General features: G+C 35.5%; 1 protein-coding gene across 1 annotated transcript in view; it reads left to right on the top strand.

Annotated features, from left to right (window-relative positions):
* Positions 1–12484, top strand: part of LOC117415686 (protocadherin-15-like) — a 217910-nt gene that overhangs the window by 164353 nt on the left and 41073 nt on the right. Inside the window, exons 22-24 of the mRNA XM_059026442.1 lie at positions 2049–2165; positions 9791–9931; positions 10283–10395. Coding sequence (XP_058882425.1) covers positions 2049–2165; positions 9791–9931; positions 10283–10395 — 371 coding nt within the window. The remainder of the gene's footprint in view (positions 1–2048; positions 2166–9790; positions 9932–10282; positions 10396–12484) is intronic.

Raw genomic sequence — 12484 nt, 5'->3', positions numbered from 1 at the left:
TGTATCAAGTTGCTTTGCACATTTTTTATGTAGATTACCGTCCATGACAGATGCTTCTGAGGTCAACTGATTTCTCTTGAGGCCAAAGCCAGGTTGGAGCTTAAGTCATCATTACTCACGTCCTCTGTTGTCAACATGTTGATTCAAGTGGTTTCCCAGTCAGCCAGTTGAAAGATTTGCTAGTGGCGCCCGACTTCCATACCAGTCAGTCCATAACATCCATTCTGCTTTGCAGCAATCTTTTAGTAGGACGGGGAAACTCAGAAGACCGACGTCTTAAAGAATTCTTTCAACCAGTTCTGAGGCAGTGTCAGAACATTAAAATACAAATGCAATTTGAAACATATTACAGTTTTACCTTAAGATGAAACCATAGAAATTAGTGGAGGGCTCATCATTCTTAACCCTATCTGAATTCAATAATTAATTTTCCAGATTTCCAGGGCTTGCCAAGTGTGTCAGCAGTTGTAACATCTGCATAGGTTTCAATTTGATGGTCTGATTTTAAATCTTACAATTAACTTATAATAATCCTAAGCAAGCTCTGCTAACTCAAGTTTCTGACGCTGTTTAAATGACAGCTCTATAAAGTTTGGGAAAAACAAGCTTAACTTGTGACATTCTAATGTAGGGGTAACATAGCATTTGTCATTAATTATATACTGTCTCTTGTGGTTGATAATGATTTGCCATTTAATAGCCAATTTAAATTAAATGCTCAAGTGGCATATTACTGTAGGGAGGTTAGAGGGATTAATTAGTGGTGTGTATATCCTGCAGAAATGCAATGATACTTTGTGTCAAGAAACATATTTTTTTTCCATACTCATAGACAGTTGTAGCCTGTTGGCAGTTTTTAGTCTTTGAACATGGATGGTATTAATTCCCAAGTTAACTTTTCTGCGTAACTACTAAATGTGGTAATTAATTGACCTACATTATTGTTGCCTTCAACTATTTTTTTAAATAATTTATCATGAAACTGCTGATTTGTATTCTGCTTTAACAAAACAAAGCGTGTGAATATGACCCTGAACTTGCCAATCAGAACCCAACATAAGTTACAAACATTCTGTGCTTTTGTACAAAATCTACATGTATGTACAGTATGTTTGTACTGTATGTACTGCAGGCAGTGTATACATGTAGGTGCAGTACCTTGAAGCTTTCATACGTACATAATGATGAACCAGATGAAAAAAACAAAAAAAAACTTCAGTATTCAATTGGATGAAGAAAGAGATTAATCAAATCTTAACCCTAGTTTTATTTGCATTTCATTATTTGAAGACATACAGGATATTTTAAATTATCCTGAGATGTAATGCCATGTTCCTGTATACTTCGTATCCGTCCCTCTTGACAGGGATTAACGAGATAGAGGACTTTTGAATTCAACGTTGCAGTACGGCTGATCCTACCTTTTTTAACTAAAGTTATCCATACTGAGGGGCATCAGACAAACACAGAGGTGGTTTTACATATTTTAATCACCTTTGTGCTGTGTTAATGTACAGTAAAATTAGTGTGATTACTATTCAGCCTCCAGTGATGAATAGACAGATGCAGGAATAGGATGGTAAGATGCATTTCTATTGAATCTCAGACTAAAGCTCTTTGAAATTTCTTTGTAGTAACCACAAAGGCTGGATCTGTTGAAATACATTGCAGTACAAAAAGATAACAGGTGATAGCAAATCCATTCCTTAAGAATGATGCTTTTTCAGGGCACACGGTATCGCCAAACAGGTATTACACAGAGTGCACTATCTATGGTAACCCAGATCAACATAACTTTTGTTACCCGCAATGCATTGGCATTTCCCGGATTTCTAATGCCTTATATTACCTAGTATTGAATATCTGTCATTTTTTGTGCTACACTTCCGCTTGATACTAATGGATTCGGCACCACAAGAGGCTAGCAGTTGTAAATGTGTTTTGTAATGGGAATGGAATGAATGGGAACAATTCAAGGAGCAGTTTTCATGAATGTGTCTGTAATCTGGTTTTAACACCAGCACTTATCTCCAAATTGTGTTTTGCAGGATATGAATGATTATTCCCCTGTATTTAGGCAAGCTCTCTATAGGGGAATGGTGGCACCAAATGCAGTCAAGGGCACTGTCATCACAACTGTATCAGCAGAAGATCTAGATCCTCCCGTGAGTATAAAATAAAACCCTTTACCTTTTGCTTAAATATTCAAGGAACATCAGTATACAATCTGAAGGCACACTAGTGACTGTAGATTGATGTTGTATCTATAAAGTCTATTTTACCAAATATGGAATCTTGAATACTGACATTCTTATTCTTGAATAATCAGAACATTGTTTACATTAAGGAAGATGACATTTTTCATATTTATTTGTCTTTGTTGCTTTAAAAATGTTTATACCGATATGGCGCTCTTCTCATGAAATATTATCTAAATATCTCAATCTTATTAGTTATAATTTTTTGCCTGGTTTCCAAATAATTTAAGTTTTCTTGAATATTATTAACAATGTATAGGCCTCAAATGTGCAAATTTGAATGAAGCACATGTTATGGCAGACATGTTCATTTAATAATGTTTGGTACCATACTAGGTTCAAGAAAACTATCTGTGTGTTTGCTGTAACATGCACTTCATTTAAAAGTGCACCTGTAAGGCTTTTATACCAAAGGGACTTGCATGACAACAACATTTTATGGAATTATTTAATTAGTATAACCACTTTAATGGTATATTAATCTCAGTCTTAATGCAGCTGTATTTGTGTTGGCCAAATTCCATCTTCCCTGTACAGTTCACAACATTATACTAACTCAATAACTCATGTTCTTTATTTAGAATAATAATAAAAAAAGATACAATTTAATTTCCATTTCAGTTGTAAAATCTACTTGTGATAATGTGTATCAGGATCAGCAGCTGTTTTCTGCCCTGGAGGGGTCCATTCTAAAGCATCATTACCCCCAGTGTGCATGATGGTGTGATGGGGTCACCCACGCCCCTGGGTGTATTTTGGTTTATTGTGTGTGTATAAGTGTGGGTTATGTAGCACCGGTGATTTAAAAGCTGTGATGGTATGTAAGCATGGGTGTGTGTGTGTGTGTGTGGAATAGTGGGTGACAGGAAGGAAATTAAAATCCTCCCTGCAAAAACATGTGGGAATGTGGCTGGAGCCGTGAATTGAATAAGTGATTGATTGATTGATTGATTAATTAATTAATTAATTAATTAAGGCTCCAACCACAGATGTGTTACCGGAGTGTGTTCAGAGGCAGAACGAGAGACAAGAGAGTCAATATTATTAGAAAGCAATTGCTACCCGTGCTGGTACGATACTTGTTTTTGTTTTGTGTCTGTTTTGTATCTGTCTTCACTCTCACCACTCTGTGTCCTGCATTTCCTGGCCCGATGTCACCACCCGAGCAATCCATGACATGTGCATGAGGAAGCATTATTTGATGCATTGATTACATTACCAGTAAATAAGTTTGTTGACTGCGTGTGATACGATTTTGCACAATGATCCATCTTTTTGCCCTGGGGTATAGATGACCAATTTGAAAGCATATTTGTAATTATAATTTGTAATGTTCAACTTAGTTACCTGTGTTTCAGTTAATAGAAACAAGCTTCTTTTCAGTTCATGTTTCAAAGTTTTGTTTCTTTTTTTCATTTTCCCCAAGGAAACATTTTTACACAGATTAGTTTTTAATCCTCTTCTCAAAGCTATTAAAGTGGAAGCTTTATAATCCTATTACAGATATAGTGTTCAATACTACTTGTACCTGTTTAGTAAATCCCCCCGTTTCAGTTATTTTACTGAAACAAAGAGGTCCCTTTACTGAGTGGTATGGTTGAATTGAAACTTGTATAGCTGGCAGAAAATACAGATACAGCTAAACCATGTATGTGAGGCATGGCTATATGACAGTTGTTAGCCAATAATATGTCTCCCTCTCCTTGTCATTTTATTAAATTATATATAAATTACAACAGTACTGTACCTCCCTTTTTAATTGAAATAACTGAAGTCTGCGTGGCATCACATGCAGCAGCCAGAGGAACAACTTTTACAGGGTACTCTATGGATGTGTTTACCCAATGACACCAATTGCAATACAAACCGGTTTTAGACATGTTTTATTTGTATATTCTTAGACACCATTAAAATAAATTGTATACATTTAAAGGCATTATCTCAGTGCTAACAAGGAGAGGTGACACAATAATGTATCAAATAAACATGTAAAGTGGAAATTGTGCGTTGTGCTATTTTATTTTGTTTCTTTTATTTCTCCCATTGAACGCAAATACGACATTGTGAGGTTTATATCAGCAAGTGTTTTTTTCCTTGTATTTTCATTGTCTTTAAAAAAAATTGTTCTTTTAAAAACGTTTCCTTAAATTATTATGTTATTAGTCTGAATCTCATAGTTTCCAAGTTACCAACCAAGAAGCGTTATGGGACATGTTTATTATAGGTATGTATTTTTTTTTTTTGCATGTACATACGTATGTACATGAACATTACAAGGATATATTTTTTCAATCTAATGTTATTTTAAAATAACTTCACCAGCTTAATTTGCTGTTGTAGACAATGTGCTGTCTAATCCTCCTACATTTGCTGTAAGCCTGAAACTACGTGTTTCATCTACTTGACATATTTTTATTTCACTGCCAAGTCTGACATTTACTGTGAAGTGAAGTGCCCCAAGAGACTCCAGTCGTGAATGTTAGGAGCATTTTAGAAATTAAAAATAGCTAGCCTTTGGTATTTACTCATCAGGGAAATAAATCTGAGGGTACGATGTGTTGTCTAACCATTGTAAAAAGTACTGACATCAAAAGTACTGAATTCTGACATTGCTTGAATAGGTCAATACCAGACACTTATCCCTTGCTGTTAAATGTATTGCATTATGATAATGTTCTCCTAATGTATTATATACTTAACACCCCTTTGTTCTGTAATCATCCCTTTTAATTATGCCATTTTTTAGAAAAAAGATACATTGTTTTGTGTTAAGAACTAGGCAAACTAAGGATAATGGCTCTCTATTTAAATTGGTTGTCTTATCTTGACTTTTTGATTTATACTTACAGTAATTCTTTCTTTAGTTGCTATTGGTCCTTAGTTTTAACACATCATTAATAATTGAAGTTTCAAAAGTGACGCTTTTTTAGTGAGGGAAGAGAAAGACGTTGTTGGAGTTGCTGTTTAAGGAGCGTCCCCAGGGGAACATGCATTACAGGCCAGATATTCAAAAGAGATGTGAGGTTCGCAAGGACAACTTTGCTCATTTTTTTTTTTAACTATAACTGTTTTTTCCTCACAAGTCAAAATTCAGCTCCAACAATGCCACCAGGTAAGTTTAGCATTTCAGTTTCAGATACTGGTACAACAAAAACAGATGTTGGTGGTTTAGCTGTGCCCAGAGCACTACCAACCTCTGTGGAAATTGTTTGGGACACCCTTTATCTGCAGATGAGGCTGGTCCTCCACCAGTAGACTTGGCAGATTTCCAAATCTGAAAATGTTTTCTTTAGCTCAAATTTCAAATTATAATATCATCTATATCTTGTGGAACATTTGAAACAACATTTACGCTGTCTGGGGAGTGGGTGAAGATAAAACTGCCCGGACTGGGCATAAAAAAAAAAAAGTGTAAGTTCAGTAACTCACATCCACATTAGTAAACTTACAAATGGGTGGTTGGTGTAATCCAGGGGGATTCCCCAGTGCTGTAAAAGGCTCTAAAAAAATCCAGTATAGGTTGATCAAATCAGGCTGTAAGAATCAAGGATTCATCTTGAACTCAAAAATAAAGAACTAAGTTATAACCAATTGTTACATATATGAACAAAGAAAGTAACACAATACATCTAAACATTTTACACCAACACCACAGTATCTCACATAATGCACATGCACATAATCTACAGGATGTAATTTGAAAAAGGTTGTTCTTGAAGGTTGACAGATAAGTATTGCCATCTTTAGAAAACCTCAAACCGTGTAATAGCTATTTAACTACAGTAAATTATCAGGGGTATAATTGATCTGTTCAAATTAAGACTATCAACCCTTTGGAGATGTCCATCAATTATAGTACATAGTCATATAGAAGAAATGCAGAAAAAAAATACTCAGGTGACTTCTTTAATTTAGATTGATCTGTCAACATTTGTATATAGACCTTCAAACTACAGTAGTTCTGGTCTCACTTCATTCTGGCATTGTAAGATATATAATTTGATGTAGTGTTGCAAAGTTTACTCTGGCCTGGATTACATTTCCTTTTGGTGACAATACATTTATAGCCCTACCAAATAACATAAGTGTTCATGAGAAATAATTGGCAACCCACTGATCAACATGTTTTTTTGGCATATTATGTTGCAAACAGTTGCTTCTAACTTTCTTTTTCTAACATTCTTTTTTATAAGTTACAGAATATTCCTTGATTCTCAGGGCCTAATTTGATCAACCTGTACTGGGATATTTTATTTAGCATTTTCCAGGGAATAACCTTGAATTACACCAACCACCTATCCGTGGTTATCCTATGATTATATGTTGTTGATAATATGTTGTTTATTCATACACTCAGATGACTGGTTTAAACATTGCATGAAGGTCAAATGCCTCCCTACAGTAAATATTATTAGTTGCTGTGCATCGTGTGCAATGATCTTTAAAATGAGCATGGCACCCCATAAATGGTATTTAGATGAAACAGTGAATATACTGTAGAGCTATAGGACAATCCCCCTTCAAGCAATACAATATACTGCAACCATTCAATGCCAAACAAAGAGATGTGAAATAAGTGGAAAAAAGAACCTTCATTTTATTGAGACACCTCCGCAAAAGGAGGGGGATGGAAAGCCTCTAGTTCCGTTGACACGCACGCTTACAGGAACTGTGCACGGACAGTGCCTGTAGCTCACTGACCCGCTTAGCGGAGGAGATAGCTAATAGAAAGGCTGTCTTCAATGAGCGATACTTCAACTCTATGGCATGTATGCGCTCAAACAGAGCCTTAGTCAGAGCCTCCAGTACCACGCCTCATTGTTGTTTGTTTAGCTAATCATAGATCAGCAGAAACGCCGATATGGCGTTTAGTTCGGGGGGAGTGGGGGTACTGACTCGCCGGCACGGCTGCCGCTGTGTGCCTGATATCGGGGTGTCGGTGGAGGAATGCCTGGTGGCTGTAGGAGAGGTTGTGGGCTTCAATAAAATAAAATCAGCTTCAAGGACGAATAAAGCTCTAGTCATTTTTTTAACTGATTTGGAGTTGGTAAACAAGCTATTGGAGGAGGGGTTTAGTGTGCAGGGGTCTTTTATTGAAGTTTCACCTTTAGTGACACCCGTAACCAAAGTAATACTGTCTAATGTCTTAAACGAGTTACTGGAAAGAGAATTAGCAAGATATGGAAAATTGATGTATCCCATTAAGACGATTCCTCAAGGATTCATCTCACATCCACATTAGTATACTTACAAATGGGTGGTTGGTGTAATCCAGGCTAATATACTAACTGAAAATAAAAATACATTAAAATATCTTAACAACACTGACAAGAACATTTGTGCAATATTTTGTTCTGAATCCATTGTTGGTTATAGTTATTTTAATGGTATCCCAAAAGTTTTTTATGTGCCGGGAATAATAATTATATTCAGGTAATATTATATGGTATTAGCAAACAAGTGATTTTATTTGTTAAATGTAAAGTTGCTTGGTAGTAATCTGCAAAATGCAATCCTATCATTATATGTTTTGCAGTCAAATGTCTCCTATAGTATTGGTTGAGTGCAGTGCTATGTAGGAGTAATAGTATTTTAATTCCCCACAATGCTTATTTATGAAACTCTTCATATCAATAATATATGGGTAAGAAAACAGAATATTGTAATTTGTGTGCAGCATTCCCAGTGCGGAACATAAGCAGGTTCAGGTTTCAAAGAATAGAACTGTCAAAGTAATCATACATTTAGTGACCTGCTTTGCCCTCCTCAGGGGCTACGTTCTTTTGGCTTTTTTAATACTTTGGTTTCCCTCCTGATCATTGCAAGGCTAGACCAACCAAAATGAGTTTTAATAAAGAAAAATGAAATGAATAATGTATTATGCTATTGACAGTGCACAATATTTTGCAAGTTAGGCAACAATATTCTTTACTAATAAAAGATTTATATTCACTGTAAACCTGCGTTTATCGGCGTGCTGTTTATTTTTGCTAATTTTAGCTAATATATGTTTAATTGCAATTTAAATGGCTCTATCTGTGCATTGTACTGTATACTGTTCAATGCAACAGTTTTGCTGTTTGTCCTTCATTGATAAAATTGATGGTATCTGCAAGTTAGCATTGTGTTATAAAATTGGATGAACAGCATTTCAACTATTGAAAGCATTTACACTCAAATACATTACAGTTATGTGTGTGCTTTGGCTCTTTTACTGATTTTCTCTAGTTTGTATTAGTTTACCCTCTTGGCTTACTGTATTCTGCCATGTTTTCTATTAGTCTAGAGGCTGTAGAGGCAGAGGCAGTTTTTCTTAGCTATGAGACCCGCGGGCTCCCATTTCACAGCCACTGTGATCGAGCGGCGGGCTTGCAGTGAGTGAAGGCTGCTTGGCACACTTTCTTGTTCGCTACCATTACCTAGTTAAATCGGTGTTTTTTACTTTGTTTCATTTGTTTAATTTGTTTCTCACGCCTGTCAGTTTTATTTGGGTGTATGTGTTATTGAGCCTGCTTGTTTTTATTATTTTGCAGGTTCCTATGTTTGTTCTCAATCCATGCTCAGCTGAGCTCCTAGTTTTAAACTAGAGTGATTGTTTGCCTACATTAAGCTTTCAGTTTTTTAAAATTGGTGGGCAGGTTTGCTGTAGTTTGAATGCCCTTTCATGGTGGAGGGAATCTCATTATCTGTCCCAGCATTTCCCTCTGGGTACCAACAGATAGAGGGAAGTAGTTACCACTGACACCTCCATGACAGGTTGGGGAGAAGTATGCAATCACCAGAGTGTGAGAGAACTTTGGTCCCAGTGGAGAGCAAGTTTTACATAAATATTTTGGAACTGCGTGCGGTTCATCTTATGGTGAGACACTTCCTTCAGCCTCTGCAAGGGAAGGTAGTCCTGTTGAGGTCAGACAATGTTTTTACAGTGGCATACGTAAACCATCAGGGAGGCTCAAGGTCTGTACGTCTTAGGGATGCATACAGACTTGTGACTGGGTCCGATCATCACAGGATTCCCATCAAGGCTGTACACTTCCCTGGCTTTGGACTAGCTGTTTTGTAAGCTAGCACTGGGTCCCAGTTGTGAAGGTAATTCCTCTCAAGTTATCATTGGGCTTGCTCCTGCTTTGATATAGGATACCCATTGGTAATGGCTATCAGTTCCATATCTGACAGGGAACAAAAGGTTACTTATGTAACCACTGTTTCCTTAAGTGAAATTAGCTTAGTTTGTCGCTGCGCCCTATCCTGTGTGTTGCAGTTTACTAGATCTGAGGAGACGCGAGCGTGTAACGTGGTTAAGTACCGAGTCAAGCGTGCTCGAGCTGGAGCCATCCACCCGTGCACCTTCTTAAAAGTGGTGTTAAAAAGTAGGGTATGTTTTGCAGACAAAACCCATTGGTAATAGCTATCAGTTCCCTTGTGGGAACTATGGCTACACAAGTAACCTTTTGTTTCTGGCCAGTAGATTAGGAAAGCGAAGGAGTAAAGTGTGCAGCACATCTCTCTAAATGTTAAAATACTTTTCATAGGGCACAGCAGCCAGCAGGATCAGATACACAGTGGATCTGGACAAGTTTCCCTACAGTGGCAGTATCTTTGATGTGGAGGTAGATACTGGAAGAGTGATAACACGAGTCAATCTCAATGAAGAACCCAGTACGACGTTTAAGGTAAGGCAATATTTTACTAAGTTTGCTAGTCATTTTCTTGGCATTGTATAAAAGATTTACCTTAATCAAAAAATTCAAAATATTCAATCAAAACTAATGTTTCTTTAGCTTAACCACTAATACAGATCAAAGAAATGGATAGGGACCAGGCATCATGTTATATGAATAAGTAATGTATATGTAATTTAGTTTTGTCCTTCAGTGGGTTGCATACACTCAGTGGTGAGTTCAGGGTGAGGTTCCCATAGCACATTGGTCATTTCTGTGCATCCACTTTAAATTGGAAGACTAGCTTCTTTTAAATATCATTTAAAAAGTGAATTGTATTGAAACAGCTTTTGTTTTTTAAAGCTGGTGGTTATTGCCTATGATGATGGGGAGCCTGTGAAGTTCAACAGTACTCTGGTTGAAATAACTGTTCTGCAGCCTTCAGTGATTCCAATCTTCACACAAGAGGAATATAGGTAAAGTGTATGTGAACGTGCGTGTATGTTAATCTAGATCATGTAATGAGATTGTGATTGTGCTTGCCATCTATTTCTCAGAACGAATGCCTCCTCAGATCCCTATCTGTAATAGACCAGGATATAATTTAGTTCAAAGTACATTTTTTAAAATGTGCTATGTAAAGTAATATCAATCTATATTAAAATAATCAGAACACATGCAGTTTGGCCGAATTGAATCTTCTAAGAGTTCATTTCAAGTTATATTCAGAAAATATCAAATTTACCGTAGTTTAGAATAAATCTCATGTAAACCTTCACTTATATCGGCATGGTATGTTGCAAATTCATTTTTTATGTAGACATGATGCTAATACAAGAAATTTTAAGAAAAAATTGCAATCATAACATCCTCTAAACAACCTAAATCAATGTTATGAAATGTTTTTCAATATGTATCATAGCCAAAAGCAAAGCATCACTTGTGTATAGCTAACAGAGATGAGACAATAACAAATTCAGACTGAGCAAGACCACACGTGATCTTTAATAGAGTTAAATCAAATATTGAATATGTTTGGCTGATTCTTGTCACATGCAATCCTTGGAAATAATGTCAAACAATATCATACTTTAAGTAGCTCTAGATTGTCAAAGAGCAGCCATTGAATTCTAACAAATCTGTAAGTTTATGTGGCTGTATTTTAGAAAAACTGTAATTGCAGCTTTAATAATAAACAGAAAATTCTAGCTTGATACAGTTTCCCCAAAACATTAAATGTTTATTATTATTCCTGCCATCGTTCTGTTGATGCTAAAAATGAGGTTGCCAAGTACCTAGTATATAAAATGATGAATACAGTAGTTGTGTATGCCTCATGAATCTGTACTCCAGCCTAAATTAATGTGTTACATTAATAAATTGTCCTAAAATTGCAATAATTAAAACAAGCAGACTGGGGTTTGGATCAATTTAAAACCACTATTCAATGATTTCTTCATTTTGCCTTTCTCCACTTTAAAATCTACTTCTTACTCAGGTTTTCTTTTTTTTAATGAAAAAATGTTTTGGCTGTTGTTTTCACCAGACATAGTTAACTGTGATTTACTCTTTATAATATATATATATAGGTTTGTGATTACTAGAACAAGTCTGGCATATCTGTAAATTGATCACATAGATAGAGACTGCAACAAAGGAGATGGAAGGTCTTAGATTAGAGTTTGAATTAATGCCATGTCCTACACACCAGTGGAAGGTCATCGTTGATAGCGATACACTGGCATAGCGGGAATTACAATGCCTGTTGACCACAGTAGTGAGTCAACTGTTAATTATTGCCTGTGGACACATTAGGCAGGTGTTCATGCTTCCTTCATATGAGAGATGGGATTGTGAGGCTCTTTCAGTCTGCTTTATTATCAAAGTACAAAGCACATCCCTTGCTCTCCGTGCGAACAATAACTATTTGATGAGTGTATTTGAATCTAATATATATATATATATATATATATATATATATATATATATATATATATATATATATATTGTTCCTTTGGTTTTCTGTGTACTTGATATTGTCTAAATTAATATGACAGTTTGAAATTCAACATGGAAATGCATATCTAAAAATAGTAAATTAACTTTGCAAATGTCATCAAGAAAATATAAGCAATGACAATAAATATTCTAAAATGATTGCATCTGTTCCAGTACAGACAATGTGTCTCCTTTTTAATGTCGGTTTCCATTATTTTCAGAAGAAGCACTTAGCTGTTTTATATATATATATATATATATATATATATATATATATATATATATTTATATATATATATATATATATATATATATATATATATATATTATATATATATATATATATATATATATATATATATATTTCTGTACATTGTCACATTCTCAGATTTAAGAAAGACCTCATGAAAAAAATATGCAGGATATTACATATACGTACAGTGTCAACTCAATGAGATTGATTACAGTCTGATTCACAATTACCCAGCTGTAAAAAGAAAAAAATACATTTGCATGTGTGCATGATATATTGGATTTCAGCATGTACCACTGTACACTGTAGAGGCA

This window comes from Acipenser ruthenus, chromosome 7 (genome assembly GCF_902713425.1).
Source record: "Acipenser ruthenus chromosome 7, fAciRut3.2 maternal haplotype, whole genome shotgun sequence".
Classification (NCBI taxonomy): domain Eukaryota; kingdom Metazoa; phylum Chordata; class Actinopteri; order Acipenseriformes; family Acipenseridae; genus Acipenser; species Acipenser ruthenus.
This window is presented reverse-complemented; position numbering and strand designations above follow the sequence as displayed.